This window comes from Microchirus variegatus (genome assembly GCF_963457635.1).
Source record: "Microchirus variegatus genome assembly, chromosome: 11".
NCBI lineage: Eukaryota > Metazoa > Chordata > Actinopteri > Pleuronectiformes > Soleidae > Microchirus > Microchirus variegatus.
In genome coordinates, this window is record NC_139812.1 from 19,213,747 (window position 1) to 19,233,397 (window position 19,651).

The following is a 19,651-nucleotide window of genomic DNA, read 5'->3' on the forward strand; positions in this document are numbered from 1 at the left end:
GGCACTGGACGTGGACATGGATAAATCTGTGTGACTGTGCCTGTTATCACTGAACTCTGGTCCAAGGAGCAACTAAGCACAACTACTGAGCGACTCCAGAAATAGTCGGTGGGAAAAGACTTTGCTAATGTTTCAGTGTGTGGATGCGAACAATAAACATTTAATTGACGGTGAATTATTGCTGTTTGTGAGAAATATTTGAATATCCGGGGCCTCGTTAGCCCCAACGGAAGCACAAGTTTTGGATCTATATTTGTCGTCGTGCACTCACGGACTCTATTTGATGGACTAACGTAGATGTGTGTGCAAAAAAACAACAACAACAACAACAACGACCCATTTGATAATGTGAATTGAAGTAATCCTAACACAGTTGCTCTTGTTTTCATTGAGAGGACACAGATGCTTACAATGTGAATGTTAATGCATGTAAAGTGTAAGTGTAAAAACTGTTGGCAGCACAGCGAGGACTCTGCAGGCGTTTGGCAATATAATGTTTCTGCAACTAAGTCAGTAATAGGCTCAAACAATCGAATGTTGAATTCTTTCTTCTTTGTTTTTTTTGGGGGGGATTTTAAAGTGAAAGTGCACTTTAATATTAATCAGCCATTTTCAGTGTAAATGTGTACATGTGCCAGAATAACAGTAACGTCCCCAGGTGTGTGACCCCCCCCCCCCAGAGCAGGGCAGGACGACGCAGGGACAGAGCGCTGGTCTGTTAGCTGCACATCTGTGGCTCCAGCAGACACAGGCAACACACACTCGTCCTGTTGTGACATGTTTTTTAAAACAATTAAAGATGTAGTTGCTCATGTTCCTCTCCTGTTGCCTCTCGCTCCAGCCATCTGTTCTTATACATTATTTATCAGTGGGAGAGCAATTGTGACGCTTATTATTTATTTACTTTTAAGAATGCCCCCCCCCCACTCCCCACTCCTTCCACCACCCCTTCACTTCCTCTCTCTCTCTCTGAGCAGTTTTTAATAAACCCCATTAAACATGATATATGCTATTTATTAATATTGAATTTACATTTAAAAAGAACATAATCTATCATCACCTCAGGGCTTGATTCACAGCAGTTCATCACAGGCAAATACATTCCCTGATTCATTATCCCTAAATATGTGTCCTCACCAGATTGACCCCTGAATAAATGATCAGCCGATCACACGGAGAACACTTGACCGCAGAGCACAAGAACCAGGAGTTGGACTGATTCAATTTGCGTCCTTGAGGATTTTTTCGGGGAAATGACTTTTGATAGTCAATAACACAATTAAGTAAACTACACAAACATTATCATGAATAATTGATAGGAAATTATGTATTACCATGAAGTACTGGTTCAATAATTGATGAGGCAACACCCCGGTGACACCGAAGAGAGAGATAATGTCAGACATCATGCCAGGTTGTACACAGAGTGCCGAGCCCCTCGTCCTCTTTTTCACGCCGTTTATTTGTGTGAGCATGTTGTAAATACTTGACAAATACTGCAGAAATATGACACGTTCAGCCTCTTGTGACACGAGCACTTGTCGAGAATTATCAAGATTTTTATTGTATTGCATTGTATTGTATTGTGTTGTAAAAAAAAAAAAAAAAAAAAGAATTAAACACACAACACAATAAATGTGGCACCTTTACTTGACTAAATTAAGTCAAAAATAAAGTTTCAAAATCCCAAACCCATTATGGCCTATTTTTACACAGTGTGTTTGGTATCGTAAACGCCGCAGGCCCAAAATAATATTAACAGAAACACCATTAAAAAATATAATGATTTTGCTCATGTTGAGAGACAACGTTAAGTCGTGTGACATGGCATCTGATGATAACACAATATCCACACACACACACACACACACACACACATCAGGCCCTTTTCCTAAAATGTGGACAATGAAATCCAGAACAACCCCAAAAACAAAAGATGTGAAAAACACATTCAGCCTTCGACACAATTGAATACAGTATAGTTGTGGAATTCAATCATTAGCCAAAACAAAGGATGCTGAAGTTGTAATGACTCCGATCATCATTAAGTCCTGCCCATAATTCACAGCTTTAATATTTCATAAACAAGTCAAGTTGGTGTTGACATTCAGCTGTGCATGTGGCATCATTGATAATTTTCTGTCACCTAACAAAAAAAAAAAAAAAGAAAAGGAGAAAGTCCTGAGGCAGTTTTTGTTGTGGCGCATTGTTATATCAAATTAGCTGGAGAGCGGCCAGAAAAGCAGACAAACATGGTGAATACGGGCAACAACAGTTGAACTCTGTTCTTACTGTGCAGTTAATGGGCTTCTTTTGTTGCAGTAATGAAATATTTTCTTTTTTTTTAGGAATGTGGAGAAATGTGTCCTGAACCAGGAACGATGTCGTGCACATGCACCCCCATCCACACACAATACAAGGCAATAATATACCAAAGTAAGATGGCCACACACCTATAATTCTTTTTGCTCGACACTTCCTGTGTCCCTGCGTCCACTACAGGATCATCCCTGCTTTTAATTCCCTGCTACAGAGCTGATCAATACCTCAATCAATTACAATCAATTAAGTTCATCTCTGATTGAAGATAATACAAACAAAGCATATCTTAATGCAGCAAGTAAAGTGCCTGTCTGCACACAGAACCACAGCTCTCTGCTCGTCCTTACTCAGCACAGCTCAGGGGGGAAAGAGCATCAGCATCCTCAGCGTCTGCCATCATCAGCAGCTTACGGCAGGCCTTCACATTTCAACTTTGTGTATGTGTAAAAAAAAAAACTCAACATAATATAATTTAATCCAAAATCACAGCACAGGCCAAATGTGTGTTCTCAGTTTGTCCACTAGAGGGGCGTAGTGAGCAGGAAACTAGCCCAAAGTTCACACAACAAACTGTGTCTCAAAGCTCAATGGGAGAATGGGGGTTGTTTTTTGCTGAGGGAAGTATTTATTTGCAAATTACAATTTTATTATTCGTTAATTAAAACTATTTTTTTTTTTTTTTTAACAGGTGTTGAAGACCCAACAGTGAGCAGCAATACAATAGTATAATATCAGCAAGTTGGAAGTTATGGGTGAGGATGTTTTTTATTTCAATTAAATTTTTATTTTTTAAATTTATGTCCAGTATGAAGATAATAAAAATAAATTGTGGATTGGAAAGTTTGTGGGGGTGGAGAGATGTTTAGAGGTTTAGAAGGGAGGAAACGGAGTGGTTTAAAAAAAAAAAAAAGAAAAAAAAAAGGGATTACCTCAGCCTTTCCAAAAGTTTGGTGAGCTGTATGTGAAGCCATCTTTGTGTGTGTGTGTGTGTGTGTGTGTGTGTGTGTGTGTGTGTGTGTGTGTGTGTGTGTGTGTGTGTGTGTGTGTGTGTGTGTGTGTGTGTGTTAGTGTGTGTGTGTTAATGTAGGCGTATATGGAGGAGTGCGTCTCCATTAAGGGCGTGCGTGTGTGTGTGTGTCTATCATCCTGCCAGGCCGGGCCCTGCACCCGCCAAGAATCCCAGTGAACTATCTGCTATGGCAATTTCCTATTATAGCAGCAGAGCTGTAGGAGAGGAGGGGGGGGTAGTGGAAAGGTGGGGGGGGGGGGGGTACTGTCCTGCTGGGGGGGTGACTGAGGCTGTAGCCAGGGAGATTACACTTTCATCCATTGCTTAAGTACTGTAATAAATGACTGTAAACTCAAATCTGCGGAAATATTCCTCTCTCGCAGTCAAAATAACACTTCTCTCCAAGTGTGTGGTGATAAGAGCCGCAGAGTAAGAACCACTTGTTGACACTCATGTTGTTTCTGTTCAACAAAGAGAGGAGGCCACTCCAGTGGGAGTTATTCATGTCTCCCAGTGGGGGCACCCCAAACTACATCTACCCACCGACCCCTCCGTGCACCCATGTAGACAAACAATAACAACACATCTTGGTGAAAAAGGACATTTGTCCTTCTCCGTGCCTGCCCCCCCCCGCCCCGAGCCACTTGAGACTTTCCCCCCCAGCATGTCACCAGTTAGCCGTAGCTGCTAATGGCCGGCAGCTTGGTGTCCAGATTTATAAATAGTTGAGAGGCTGTTTGTTTCATCTGTCAGACACTTGACACCCGCTAGGATCCACTCGCTAACTGAAGCCCTCTTTCTGTTCCCCCCATGGTGGACGCTCTCTCTGGGACAAGTCCTCTATTTCTGTCTGTTCTCCAGCCCCGACTTCTGCTGCCTTCCTCTGGTCAGATGCTCAGAGACCTGTGTGTGGACTATAAAGAGGGTTTTTGCTTTGGATTTTTTTCAATAAAAAAGCAACCTGAGCTGCCAGTAAAGGCCTTCAATAAAACTCAGAATATGGAGTATAAATCTGGAAGGTAAGAGCTCATTCTACATTCTTTTTAAAAGATAATAAAACGTTATATGGGATTTGACCCTTTCATGCGTGCATGCATTTTTTTTTAATGTGTTTGATTTTATTTAAAAATAAAATAATTAGTGAAAAGATATTAAAAAATTACCTGTGATATTCTTCCCCCAAAAAAGAAAAAGAAAACTGTGTAAGTGTTGATTTCCCTGAATTAGATTTTTTAAAATAATTATTAATCATTGTGCTTTCTGTGCAAGTGACTGATTCTCATTTGGACCTCATCATCTGAAAATGAGGCCTCTTTGGTGTCAGGTTTTAGTGTTGGAAGTGCGTCACCGAGCAAAAATAAACCTGTCACATGCAAGAATGACCAGAAATCAGTGTGTGTGTGTGTGTGTGTGTGTGTGTGTGTAGTGACACAGTAAATTAAATGTCTGACTTTTTATGTACGACGTCGTACCCTCACCGAAGTTGTTTCTGCATCAAGAGAAAGTTGTGCCGCAACATATTTTAAACCTTCTTTCATGTGTGCGCCAGGTTTTTATTTAAAACAGACGCTGCGTGTGGTGTGTGTGTGTGTGTGTGTGGAGCTCCTGTGTAGATGCATACGAGATGGATGCCCTCCAGGTCAGGAGATATTAATGAACTACTGGGTATTCTGAGCAAGATGGTGGTGGTGGTGCCTGGCAGCTGCAGTTAATTTAACCAGAACATATCCATGATGTCACCTCGCTGCCTCTAAATGCACAAACATTTTTATTTAACGTGCACAGTGCAGCAGAGGGAGAACGAGCTAAGACGGCGATAGAAGTAAGAAGAAGAAGACCTTCATAAACAATGCACAGCGTCTAGTTTACTGACTAACAACGATAGGTCAGACACAATTATGTCTAACTCACTTTCAGATTTACAGATCAGATTTTATTCACTTGCTCGTCTTCTACCGCTTTATCCTCCACATGAGGGTCGTGGGTCGTGCTGTGCCAATCTCGGCTGACATAGAGCGACAGGCGGGCTACACCCTGGACAGGGTATTTTTTATTCATAAATAAACAACCACCAAGTGGCTAATTAAGAGTTGTTAAATTGTAGATTCTACAAATTATATTTTAAATTTGTATTTAAAATCTCGTCTAATTCATCACATGACAGATGAGAAGTCTCATTTCACTTCTCTGACAATTTGATCTGCCTAAGTCTGAAGTGTCTCTGCACATTGTAGCAATACCTTTAATGTAATGTTATAGCTAAAGTGTGTGTGTGTGATATGAGTATAGATGCATTCTGCTTTCCCAAAATAACTCACGTGCTGTTGTCTTACTGTGCGTAGCAACAGTGCGCTTTTATTCACAACATGTCGTTGAAGGTCACAGTGATTGAGTAGAAGGATTTACAGGGCTGTTTTCAGACGCACATAGTGAACATTGCTGCTTAATGCAAAAGGGAATTAAAAAAAAATACTTCAACTACTTTCAAGGCTAGCACCGAAATGAACAAAGTTGGAAAATGTTGTGTACGTGTTTTCTTTTTCTGTAATGTGAGTATAAATCTTCATTAACCCTCCTTTGTTTTTTTCCTGCAGGAGAACAACAAATGTGGGGATTTTTTTGGGGAAAGAGGCCATCTGAAAGGCAAGATGCTTTAGGAGCGACTGACTGAACCAAATCCAGGTCCTTCAGCTCCAACATCAGCAGCAGCAGCAGCAGGCACAGCACACACTTCTGAGGCCTCTGTTTTGCATGAATGACTGAACAACTGAGCACAGATCTCTTTGTAAGTGAGCCTGCATCATGACCTCAGTTGAGAAGCGCCGCTCACGCCGAAAGAGCGGCGGCCATCGAAAGCACAGCGACGGAGGCTACAGCGATACGTCCAGCAGCGGGTCGTTTCTGGACGAGACTGACCGCGAGGTCAGCAACCTGACAGATCGAGCGTTCAGGAGTCTCTGCATCGGAGACGAGGCCGTTTACAATGACTCAGACCTCTGCTCATCTTCACCCTGCAGCCAGAGAGACAAACAGTTGGCCTTTGGCCAGAACAGAGAGGACAGAGAAAGGGAGGAGCTTAAGAGAGCTGCACATGAGAGCTTCAGGCTCAGGGTGCAGCAGTATGAACAGGACTGGGTCCATGGAGGAATGTCTGGGGCTGAAATCTGCAGGGATCCACATTGGGAGACGCATGGGGAAATGACACAAGGGAGGGTTTCTGCCACATTCCAGCACTCCTTTGTGGAAAGTGCTCAGCGAGAGCAATCTCTGAGGGAAGAGCAGCTGTCCTTCCTCAGCAATGGAGCCACCGAACTGAGCTCGCAGCAACGCAGGAGCCGCTCCAGAGTTTCCTCCCTCATCAGGACCTTCAACTCTGACAGTCAGGGTGATGGAGCGTGGACGGACGGCAAAGTCAGAGAGAGGTACAATGGCAACAGCTGGGACACAACAGCGCTGATGAGTATTCAAAGGGAACTCTCTGAATTCTCGAATTCATACCAGCAAAACTTTACCAGAGATAATTTCCCGACAGCTGACCCGTTCTTCTCTCGAAACGCCAACTTGTACTCCGCAGCAGTGTCACATGTGAACTCAGCTCCCTCTTTCACGAGCGCTTCCCACAGCATGTTTAACTGCAACTCTAACTTCTTTATACATAGTGAGTTTAGTCCATTTCAGGTGTGGACGGATCATAACAGGTTTCCTTTTCAACAAGAACAAGTCTCAGGGTTTTCCCATCACTCTGAGATTCCTAAATGGTACGAGACACCGATGTACAAGGAGCTTTCACAGGAGGCTCAACCACAGGGTTCGTACAGGTTTAAGGAGAGGGGTGTTGGATATTCGAGGAATAACTTGCTGCCAGTTGTTCCTCCCTCTCCTCCACGCTCTACATCTATGGTGCTACAGAAAGCTTTGGCTGTGGAGAAACGCTGTGAGTCAGAGTTGATGGGTCAATATACCCACAGGAAGCGGACTCAGAGCCTTGGGACAAAAAGGCTCCCGACCCAACGCCCGTCCACTGCATCACCCACGACTGAGATGTCTCGACGTGTGCAGGAAACCATCAGCTCCGTGAAAGCCCTGCAGCAAAAAATCAAAAAGATGACAGCGCAAAACATGGACACGGGGATGACAGCAAATCAACAAGGAGCACTTTGTAGTGAAGATGATTTAATTTCGTACGGTCATAACGCACTAACGTGGGCACCAAATGTTGTCAGAAGCAACACGACCCCCCTCAACATCAGTCAGCTGCTTACACCTTCAGGGCGTACGCGCCAAGAAGCGGCAGCAACGGTTCAACAATGCGCCGCTTCCCCACAACCTGTGGAACATCCTCCAGTGCGAGCTGAAAGCAGGGGAGCGACCCCCGACATTAGAATGTCCAGCTACAGATCCAGAGCCACAAGCCTACTCTTCAATCTCAAAGACAACAGGAAAAGAGTAAAAAACACCTACAGCCCCACCAAATTCAAAAACTCTGAAATGCCGGGGAAAAGCAAACATCCTTCTGCACAGGAGCCCAGAGACACTGTCATCGATATCCCCGATTTTCCAGATCCGGACATTCAGTTCACGCATGCTGCCTCGCATCAATACGTACAGCAGTATCAAAACCCTGGTTTGTCTTTTGCAGCACAAAATCCTTGTCCTAGAACAGCACATGCAGGCCAATATCCAGAGTACCAGACAGCTGAGAAACAAGCCGAGATGTTTTGTCACTCCACGTTCACTGGCGTCACGCCTGAAAATTACACTGCCACTCAGCTCGCTAATGGACAGAATCCCCATGAAGACTTATTGTCATTATCGTCCTATCAATATGGTACGACGGATAATGTAGAGTCTCTGAGAGGAGGTGTGTATGGGCTAAACGCATCGTACACAGCTGCAGACACACAAAAACACACGGCCAACAATCAAACCGGTGACTATTTCAGAAGTAATGCAAATGCTGAGCAATATTTTAATGAAACAGTGGAGAGGGAATTCACAAAGGTGGAAAGATATCAACAGCCCAAAGACAACAAACATGATTACAGTAATGTGTTCTCACAGGAAAGGTGGAGAAATGAACAAGACGCAGAAAAGCTCATCTCTCCATGGAAACAAGAGATAACTGCTTTAATAGAAAGAGACCAACATTCACAAGCGTACCAGAGAGCAGCCATAATAAAGGAGGAACACAATTTAACCAGGGACAAATACAGAGGAAACAATCTAAATCTAAATAAAGAAGTTGATAAGTTAGACTTTGAACAGAGTTTTGTGATGGGAACATCTCACAAAAGCCCCGGTTATATAAATCCTAACATTTCAAAACAACCACAATGTCCTCCTGTAATGAATCATGATGCGGTAGAAAACAGAACCTATTATGGACAACAACAACAACAACAACAACAACCTGAAACAATCAGGGACAAACATGTACTTCAAAAGCATTATGGAAACAATGATAATAAGGAAACCAAAGACAACTCTTTGACACAGAATTCTAATCGGCATACTGATCAGGATTATAGAAACCAACATGACCTCTATTCTAACAAAGATAAAACTATGTTCGTAGAGGAAACAGGGCAGAGAAAACAACATATGCCAGTTCCAGAGGGACATAAAATGCAATGTCTCCAGCAAATTCAAGCCACACCACAGTTTGAACATAATGTGCAGAAAAATCCATTATCTACTTTTGAAAATGCAGCTGCCCCCTCCACGGCAGCGCCAGCGAAGGATAGACAGTTTTCCGAGGTCAGGGCTGAGCAGGCCACAACAGAACAACACACCCAAGCAGAGCTGGCAAAAGCTCAACACCAGGCTCAAGTGGAGCAACCCAACGCAGAGTCGGCTCGGTTAATTTTAGCAGGGCAGACTGGTTCAGAGGAAGTCAAAGCAGAACAGGCCAGAGCAGAGCCATCAGAATGTGAGAGAGTCAAACTGACGCAAGCAGAACCTTTTAAAGACAAGACGAGGAACGAGGAACAGACAGAACAGTCTGAAGAAAAGCATCTAGAACAAGCGAGAAAGGACGAAACAAAAGTGAAGCAAACCAGAGAGCAAAAGGGAACAGAGAAACCAAGAGATATTACAGAGGAAGCAGGAGCCACACACATGAAAAATGAGCAGGGTGAGCAGGTCAACGCTGAACAAGCTGAAGTAGATAAGCTAAAAGAAGAACACATAAAAACTGAACTAGAACAGACAGAGCAGGCAGGAATACTGACTGCACGGGCAAATGTGCAGAAAGTTGAAGAAAAACAGGTAAGAGTCGAACAAATTGAAATAGAGCAGAAAAACACAAAACAAATCGAAACAGAAAATATTAAAGCGGAACAAGTTGAAAATGAGCAAAGAAAAGACGATAAAGCCAATCATGAGCTAATGAAAGAGCAAAAAGCTAAAACAGAACAACTGAAAATGAAAGAAGATGAAAAGGTCAAAGTAGATCAAATTAAACTTGAGGACGTTCGAGCGAAACCTAAGGAAGATTCAAATCAAGCAGGTCACGTAAACACAGAGCAACCGACCACACAGTTACGTACAACCAGAGAGGCAAAAACTGAAGCGCAAACCAATGTGGTAGCAAAACCAGAGCTACCAAAAACAGTGGACCTGTATGAAAAGTTTGTGAAACCCGGGTCAAATATAAAAGCTACTCAACAGGTCAAAGGTCAGCCAGATAGAGTTGAACAAGTTAAAACTGAATTAGCTAAAGCTAAAGCAGAGTTGGCCAAAATAAAGGAGAAAATGAGAGGAGAACAAAAAGGCAAAGTGAAAACTACTGTCGTCACAGATGACATCACAAAGAAAGATGATCCTTTAAAGCTTAATGAGAATAAAAGTGAGGATTTCAAAAAGAAGGATCAGGAAACACAAAGTGACCAAAAGAAGAGAGACTCACTTGTTAACAAGTATGACGATGTAAGAGAGAAACAGGATTTCACTAACGCAGTTTCAACAAACGGAAACAAATCAGCAAGTGGTGATGACAATGAAACATCAACTTTATCTCTTTCTGGAGCCGAGACAGTGACTAACAACAAGTCAAATGACAAACACAGTCCAAAGAGTGGACTTGCTACGACTAACACAGAAAATAAGGAAGAAGTAATCGGCTTAAAAGGCAATGATTTGTCAGAGGGTCACTACGTTTACAGCGAGTCATCCAAAGAATTCAAATTACTCAGTTCTAGTTATTCACCCACAAATGTAGATAACAAAGGCAATCGCGACACTGTTACTGATAAAGAAAACGATGGAGATGTTGAAAAGCTGGAAAAATGTGAAGCTGCGAAACACACAGATATTTCACAGCCAAGAAACTCTGACTCAAGAAAACATGATCCCCTTGAAAGGAAACATAGGTCAACTGACCACAGCTCAGTGTCAGCTAAAGATCTGCATTTTACCCCTCCACGAGCATTGTCCCAAAAAGAGAGAGCACAGGCCAAGCAGGAGATTCTGACTTCCAAAATAAAAGCTCATGCTGAAAAAGAGATTTCAGCAATTAAAGAAAAGGGTTTAAGAGACGGATTGTTATCAAAAAATTCCAACAAGCAGTTAGCAGGTAGTCAGAGTATCAGTATTCGTCAGAGGCCACCGATACAGGAGGTGTCTAAAAAGCATGAAAGCACGGCGTCAAGTAATAATACACCAAAGCACCAGATTGAGCCTGCAGGAATACAGTCTGTGTCTCCTGCCAGCTCTGCTGCAACACCAGTCATGTCTGCACTAACTACTGCTCAGTTAGTGGACAGCTCACAGAAACAGGCTCCCAAAGAACCAGTGAAAAGTAATGACAATGTTCTAGTATCAGCCACAAACACCAAGCAGACGGGATGTTCTACCACGATCACAAACTTGGCAGAAAATCAAGTGAAAAAGAATCAGTCAGGAGTTAAATCACCAGTGCAAAGTAAAGAGCAGGCAATCAACGACAACCAAGCAAAACAGGAACCGAAGCGTGACGCAAACTCTGGAAAACAGAAAGAAGAAAGCAGTGAAAACAGTGACCATCGCAACGAGAAGAAAAATTATTCATCACAAGCTACAGCTCTGGTCAAAGTTCCGACAATGGAAAATCCTGAAATTAAACATGAAGCGGTTCCTGAGGATTCTGCGCCAACGCTAAACCTCGTCCTTCAAGATCAGAACACGACCGCCGTGGTTGATGACAGCTTGCAGATCATGGGAATAATGGTAATTGTACGAGAAAGAAAGCCACCGGAGACAAACGGCGAGAGGGACAACAGTGCCCAAGAATCTATGAATACAAAGAAGAAAGGAGGCAGTAATTCAAAGTTAAGTCAACTTAGTAAAGAAAATGAATCTTCAGCTGACGGCAACACAGCAAAGACAAGCAACAGAGCTGTACAGGAAATGTGTCCAACAGAGAAGGAAGACCAAGCTAAAATGAATCCTCCTGAAATTGTGCCGGAAACTTTAAGCGAAAGAAAGAACAAAGAGTCAGAGCAAAAAGCAAATCTTCAAGAGAGTTCTTCAGTAAATACAAAATACCAAAGAGAAACACAACTGCAGAAACCAATGACTGAAAAAAGTGCACCAGCCATAGTCACGGCACCTGCTAAAAATAAAGTGCTGGCTGAAACTCAACCCCTTCTCTCTAAGCAGGGCATAATAGAAGGTAGCACGAATGACCCCTCAGACAAAATACCAAAAGAGAACTCAGCAAAGAGCACAATGAAAGAGGAGGAAGCGATAAATCCAGGGAAAACACAAACAGCACATGATGCGTTCATGGCCAACGTGGATCACACAGGAACAGATTTCAAGATGAACTCTGGCAGAACGGATGCTGAGTCCTTGAAAGATGATGTTCACCTCTCATCGGCAAAAGACATGACGACTTCCATAAATCCATCCAAAAGCTGGAACATAGATGGCAAGAGTGCACCCCTACTGGATGAGAAAAGACAAGACTCAACACAGCTAAGGCCATTCAACGAAGGCCCGTCTCCATCTCAGTCTTTAAATGATAATCAGAATAGTGTAACTCCAAAACTACAGCACAAAGAAACCTTCACTGAGAAAAAGAATCAAGTGGATGATGTGCACATAGACAGCATTGCCATCCGAGTTGTGCCATCAGTAACTCAGGAGGACAAGCAGGACATAGCAGGAAAACTCTGTGTCACAGTTGTTCCTTCTGATGCGGTCAAAGCTACTGAGCTTCACGAAGTTGCACCACCAAGGCGTGAAGAAAGAGCAAACACTTCAAACAACGACCACAGAATCAAAGACCTCGCTCCGGTAAATAGTGACAGACAGGTGGAAGACAAATTGGGAGTACAGCATGTGTTGGCCAGTGTGAGAAAACTGTCCGATTCTTTGAAAAACAGCAAGCAACCCAGCAACACAAATGGAACTCAAACTGGAAATGGAAAACCTGAAAAAGTAAAGGAGAGGGAGGAACCGGTCGTTGAATCAAAGCTCAAAGCCACGGAGGGAGACTACTTTCAAGTGCAAGGAGCAGAAGAAACAAATGATGAACCACATGCAAACGATGGAGAAACATTAGATGGTGCGTCAAAGGGAGGGGGACTTCCAGGGTCACTACCAAATAAGACTCCTGTCAGCAACAAACCATACAAAGAATTACAATATGAAGCCTTTGTGTTGGATCCCAGTATAAAGAAAACACTGGAATCAAGTCAAATAAAAGTTCAAGATGAAAACATGGAAAAGAAAAACTGGGAAACTGAGGACAAGCTAGCTTCAAAACAGACTGATACAGTCACGGAGAGACAGAACAGTAGTGAAAAGATGAACAATGGAAAACAACACACTGTGAGCCAATCTAGTTTATCAGCCAGGGAAAGCCAGGGCTCAAGAACCTCCGACCAAACAAGGAATAATGCAGTCAGTGAGAAACCTGGAGTCAAACCGAAACTGAAATCATCCACAATACCTGACATATCCGCGATTGCAGACTATGCTAGATTAAAAGTAATTGTCTCAGAAGAGCAGGAAAGCACAATCCAGGAATTCCCACCCAAAAAGGAAGGATTCTTTCCGCTCATACAGAGTCGTCACAGCAGACGTCCAGTGTTCACTCTTGACCCTAAAGAATTCCCCGTGAAAGAGAAGAAAATGCCAACTAAAACAGAGATGAGTGCCAAGGTGAACAAAGAGCCAAAAGCGTTAGTATTTCCCATCACAGAGAAAGAACACCAAAGAACAGGGATGTTCAAACTGGGAGATAAAGAAAAGCAAGAGAAAATGGTTTCAGAAACCCAGGGTATATCAGATGCTGGAGCAAAACATACTCATTGTCTCAAAGAAAGAATGAAGTCACCAACAACTCTTTCCAAGACCCAGGGATGTGAAGAACAACAGGTTAGAACTGATGCTCAGAGACAAGTAGATCAAAGTCATCTGCAAACTATATTCTCATCTGCTGCAGACAACAGGCCAAGAAACACATCTGCTTCACAACACCTAATGTCACCTGTGAACTTTAATGCAGGTGAAAAACATGAAGAGCACAAAGATGACAGCAGAACTCCAAGAAACGCTGAGCCATTTGATGATAAACTGGTTAAAAGAAGAGAGGAGAGAAAAGAAAAACCAAGTCAAGAAGGGTTTGCAACTCAGCACGACAAAACCACAGCAAACGAAGAAGCATCGTATCTAGAAAAAGAGAAATGGGCAGAAGAAATCATGAAGAAACGCATCATAGAGGAGAGTAGAGCTTCTCTGGCCGAAGAGGAGAGAAGATCAGCTCAGAGAGAAGAGGAGAGGAGAGCGAAAGAGAGGGAAGCCATAGCTCTTAGGATCAAGGAGAGGAGGGAAAAACAGAGAGAATCCGATAAAAGAGCAGAGGAAGACAGAAGAGCAAAACAAATGAAAGAACACAGAGCTGCTCCAAAAGAAGAAGAGACGAGAGCAAAGCTAAGAAAAGTGAGAGAAACGGAGAGAACAAAAACTGAGGAAGACCGAAGAGCAAAACTGAGAAGAGAGGAAGAGCAGTTAAAAGAAAACGAGAAGAAGAGGTTGAAACAGCGAGAGGAGAGAGCTGCTCTAGAGGAACAACAGAGAAGAGCTGCACTTGAGAAACAAAGGTTAGCTGTTCAAGCGGAGCAGCAGAGAAGATCTGCTCAAGAGGAACAGCAGAGAAGATCAGCTCAAGAGGAGCAGCAGAGAAGATCTGCTCAAGAGGAACAGCAGAGAAGATCTGCTCAAGAACAGCAGAGAAGATCTGCTCAAGAGGAACAGCAGAGAAGATCTGCTCAAGAGGAACAGCAGAGAAGATCTGCTCAAGAGGAGCAGCAGAGAAGATCTGCTCAAGAGGAACAGCAGAGAAGATCTGCTCAAGAGGAACAGCAGAGATCTGTTCAAGCGGAGCAGCAGAGAAGATCTGCTCAAGAGGAACAGCAGAGATCTGTTCAAGAGGAACAGCAGAGAAGATCTGCACGAGAGGAACAGCAGAGAAGATCTGCTCAAGAGGAACAGCAGCAGAGAGCTGCACAAGAAGACCAGAGGAGGAGGACTGCACAAGAAGAACAGCAGAGAAGAGCTGAACGAGAGGAACAGCAGAGAAGATCTGCACAAGAAGAACAGCAGAGGAGAGCTGTACATGAGGAGCAGCAGCAGAGAAGAGCAGCACAAGAGAAACAGCAACAGAGAGCTGCACAAGAGGAACAGCAGAAGAGGTCTGCACATGAGGAGCAGCAGAGACAAGCTTTACAAGAAGAACATCAAAGAAGAGCGGAGCTTGAGAAACAAAAACTAGTAGCACATGAGGAGCAGCAGAGAAGAGCTGCACAGGAAGAACAGCAGCGGAGAGCTGCACATGAGGAGCAGCAGAGGAGGACTGCACAAGAAGAAGAGCAGAGAACAGCTGCGCAAGAGGAACTTCAAAGAAGAGCAGAGCTTGAGAAACAAAAAATAGCTGCACAAGAGGATCAGCAGAAGAGGTCTGCACATGAGGAGCAGCAGAGGAGAGCTGCAAGGAGGGATGCACAACAGGAACAACAAATTAGAGCTGCACAAGAAGAGCAGCAAAAGAGAGATGCCCTGATTGAAGAACAGAAACAAGTCGATCAGACTAAAGAGAAAATACTTGCTGAAATTTGGGAAGAAAGGAAAAGAGCTCAGGGAGGGGAGGAGGACAGGAAAGCTGTTGAAAAGGAGAAAACAGCTGCAAAGCAAAAAGTAGAGAAACAAGCCAAAGAGGAGAGATCTGTTCAACTTGAGGACATCAAGGCTGAGGGAGAAAGTCAAGTAGCGCGAGAACGGCTAACTCAAAGAGAAGATGAGATCAAAGCCACAACGAGTGAAGAAGATGAAAAGTTTGCTGCTCTGAGAAAAACAGAGAGAGCTACTGAGGTAGAGGAGCAGAGAAAAGCCGCACAGATGATGGATGCTCTCCAGTATTATGCCATCAACTCAACAGAATCAGAAAGAAAAACCAAAGAAAGACAAGTATGCTCCCCATTTCCTTCACAACAAAAACACAACCCACCAGAATGTGAGTCAACTGAGGACTCGGGAACATACACAAGGCATTATAGAACACATGGCTCTGCATCTCCAGCTCCCCGATCCAACACCTCTTCTCCTGCTCTGGGAGCCAAGCCTTCGATGTTTAGGGTGAAGGACAACACCATCAGAGGTTCTTCTTTCATCAAGCCGGTCAAACCACGTTTCCATAAGAACTTTGGAGAGGATTTCCGTGTGGGTTCACCCATAGAAAGAGTGTCAGAAAGAGGAGAGGAAGAGCAGGAGGTAATCAGACATGGCGCTGACTCAAGGTCAAACAGACTTGCTGTTATCAAAGAATTCTCATCTTCTCAGCCAGCATCTTCATCTCAGGATTATTCAGCGTATCAACCCCAGCACAGGCCTTACTCTCGGAGGAGCATTGCCTTGGATGAAGATGACTCCCGCTCTGTCATCAGCAACATGTCAGAAGGTGTCGAGAGTTTTGCCACCAGTGCAACAGATCTGGCAGATGTACGGAGCCTCTATGACTACGAGAGGCCGGAATCAGCCTGTAGCTTCAGCAGTGACATGTCCCGATCGATGGGGAAGCCCCCGACTGTTCCTCCGAAGAGTGACAAAGCCATGCAGAGAGCCAAAAGGTTGACGACTCGGAGGATTAACAAAGAGTTGTGCAAAGCCAAAGAAGATAAGCATGAGAAACCTCCTCAAGAAGTCTCCAGAGTTCCTCCCTCCTCCTCAAATGAGGTACATTACTCAAACCGTCACGTTGTTGCTTCCCCTCACTTTTCCTCGCCTATCTCCCTTGCTCACGCTCCAGTCAGTACGCCCACCTCCCACACAGAGCACCCATCATCTCATCACCCTGTCCAAGCTTCCCCTAACGCAACTGGTGCTAGCTCCCTCCCAATTGCCTCACCCCACGTCACTGCCTCCGTTACCCTCCCTGTTGCCTCATCTAATCCTACTAGCCCCGTCTCCAACAACGCTGTTTTACAAACAGTTCCTCACGTTTCCTCTTCTCCCACTCTCCATCACGCCACCCATCCAGCTCCAGTGACACAGTACCACGTAGAGTCAAGCTATCCCCAGTCTTATCCATTTACACAGCGCAAAGTGCTGCAAGACCTCGGCTCGGGTCAATATTTTGTGGTGGATGTGCCTGTTCAGGTGAAAACAAAGACTTTCTTTGATCCGGAGACAGGGAAGTATGTTCAGCTGAATGTGCGCGAGTCTGGACAGAGCAACTCCCGACCCCAGGCTCAGCAAACGTACCAACAGCCTCAGCTTCAATCCCAAATGCGAGTCAAGTCACAACACCCCCACTCCCAAGCCTCTCCGGCTGGCAAGCCCATTATGCTGTATCAAGGCTATCATGGGTATCCTCAAGGTTACCAACATGCAGCTATCAACTCCGCGCCCCCCAATGGGTCATCAACCCCTTTGTCACTTCACCAGAACCAACAGCCTGTCAGGGACAACCACAGCTACGGCTGCACGACCTCTGAAGTGAGGGAGAACACTGAGGGGCATTGCTACAGCCCAGAGAAGACACCATACATGGACACGGTTAATGATACTGAGAAAACATATAACACACTTTACAACACACATGGCTCATATGAGGCGTTCCCAGAGTGTGACACAAACAGCCAGCTTGCAGGAAGCTCGGTTTGTGAAAATGATAACTCAGCCCACACACGGTATCAGCCCCGTGATATAATAACTATGGGTGAACTGGAAGACTTCATGGAGGCGTCTGACTGGTGAAAACACACATTTACATTTTAAATGTAAAGCCTACAAAATAAAGCTAAATATAGAATAAACACAAAAGCGCAGTGTGAATGGATCATGAAATGCAGTATTAAGCATTTGTTTGTAAGAGACTTGAATGAGTGAAAAGTCTCTTTTAAAAGATTTTCAAAAGTCTATTTGAAGTGCTGTTAAATTGCTGCTTTTGATTTTAGCGAATGATTGTTGAGCTCTTTATTGTGTTAAAGGTGCATTATGTAATAAATCTAAAGCAACTGACCATAAAATCCTCCTACTATGTCACAGAGACTCAGGAATAATGTACATTTAACAAACTGAACTCACCAACAACAACAGTACAGCCAAAATGTTATTTTTTTGTATTAAAAAAAATATTTTGCAGACTGCAAATCATGTTTATGTTTTGAAATCATGTTTTGGCATGTGGCGCCACCTACCGCCGTCTACCTATCATTGCAGTCAGTAGAGTCTCAGCTGCCGAGCAACCACGGGTTGCCAGTTACGTCAGAAAACGAAACCTAAAAGACCTCGGTATTTTGAATTTGAATGTAGTAACTGTTTTTGGCCACATTCTTACATATGGCACCTTTAAGTTCACCATTCCATTTAGCATATGAATGTATGAAACTCTTGTGAGTATAGGGTGTGATCATTACAGCAATGCCTCCTAAAGCTAGCATAACAGTGCCAGAGTGTCAACAGTGTTTAGTTGCTTTGAGAAATCTTTTTTCTCCATTAACACTTGCAGGCTTGAATGAGTTAATTATCTTTTTTTTTTTTTCTTGTTTGAGAAATCATGATTTTGTCATTTTGTGGTGCATGAGTGAGGTATTTTTAAATCCACATCTACTGTATTTTAAGAGCTGCTGATGGTGTATCTCATAGTTTATGCATTTAACCTCTGTGTCAACGTGGTGATATGATTGTTGCCGTTTTTAAAAAGTTTAATTTCATGCCGTGGTCCATTTTTAAAGGTTGTCTCTGTGTTGCTGTGAAGCAGAGTTTTTCTCTTTTTTTGACATGGACTTCAAACTGATTAAAACACAATTCATTCAGTTAAATAATTTGTCATCGGAATGACACTCTTTTAAAAACTCCTTGTAAAGGCTATATGAATAAAAACAAAACGCAAATATGATAGATTGTTGCTGCAGGTTGATTTTATTTTACTACTCAACGGCCTATAATAAAAATAACTGCTGCTGGCATCCTGCTCTGTCTCTTGAAATGTTCCCTGGCTCTGAATGACTCAAATATAAAGTCTTTTTTACTGACTACATAACACAATTACAAAGTGTTGCTCGGGGAGCACTACAGTATGTCTTGAGAGAGTTCAGAAACACAAAAAGAGATAACATTTGTTTGAGTATGATCCAATGATAGAAATAATACAAGGTGAAGATGTCTCATCTTTGATTTCCCTTGATCCACAAACTCAGATTAAGTGTTTGATGAAAATGCCTGCATATACTCCTCAGTTATAAAGTAACCTGCATTATTGTTGTCCCCCTGAGAAGCAGTAACTTGCTTTCACCACTGCAGGGCAGAGGAGAGTAATTTCTCCTTGACAGCAAAGAGTTGAACTTAAGACTAATGAAAAGGAAAACTTGAGAGGAAACCCCAAGTAAAGAAGACATATACCGTATACTTGATAAGATAAATGTTTAATTATAATACAATGAGACACTTTACAGACACCAAAATATGGTCTCTCTTGGTTAGAAATGACTGAACCACATCATCGACCTGTAGCGGGTCCATTTTCCACTGAACCCGTCCGTGAAAACGGTCCTTTATGGGCCATATGTATGAAGGGTTAAGTCTGTTGTGTAATTCCATTTGGCTTTGGCAGAGCTCGAAGCACCAGCAGAAGCCCTGCCTCAGCAGTTTAGGCTGCCCAATAAAGCAGCAGGCTTCATACCACTGGGACGTCTGACAACCACAGCCAGAGACAAATCCATGCCACTCTGTCCAGCAGACAGGGAGAGGTCCCAGCACGCACACACACACACACACACACACACACACACACACACACACACACACACACACACACACACACACACACACACACAC

At 43.4% G+C, this 19,651-nt stretch overlaps 1 protein-coding gene across 2 annotated transcripts; it reads left to right on the top strand.

Annotated features, from left to right (window-relative positions):
* Positions 1–4,150: 4,150 nt before the first annotated feature.
* cUnh10orf71 (chromosome Un C10orf71 homolog) lies at positions 4,151–18,788 on the top strand. 2 transcript variants are annotated; one of them, XM_083897536.1, is made up of 3 exons: positions 4,151–4,350; positions 5,926–14,418; positions 14,632–18,788. In XM_083897536.1, the coding sequence occupies exons 2-3, from the start codon at positions 6,134–6,136 to the stop codon at positions 17,567–17,569; spliced, it is 11,223 nt and encodes a 3,740-aa protein (XP_083753662.1). In that variant the 5' UTR covers positions 4,151–4,350; positions 5,926–6,133; the 3' UTR covers positions 17,570–18,788. The 2 variants fall into 2 exon arrangements, with proteins under 2 accessions (XP_083753662.1, XP_083753661.1); XM_083897535.1 differs by having other exon boundaries at positions 5,926–18,788.
* The last annotated feature ends 863 nt before the right edge of the window (positions 18,789–19,651 follow it).

Excerpts from the sequence above, each read along its gene's own strand:
- cUnh10orf71 (XM_083897535.1), top strand. The coding sequence starts at position 6,134 with ATGACCTCAGTTGAGAAGCGCCGCTCACGCCGAAAGAGCGGCGGCCAT.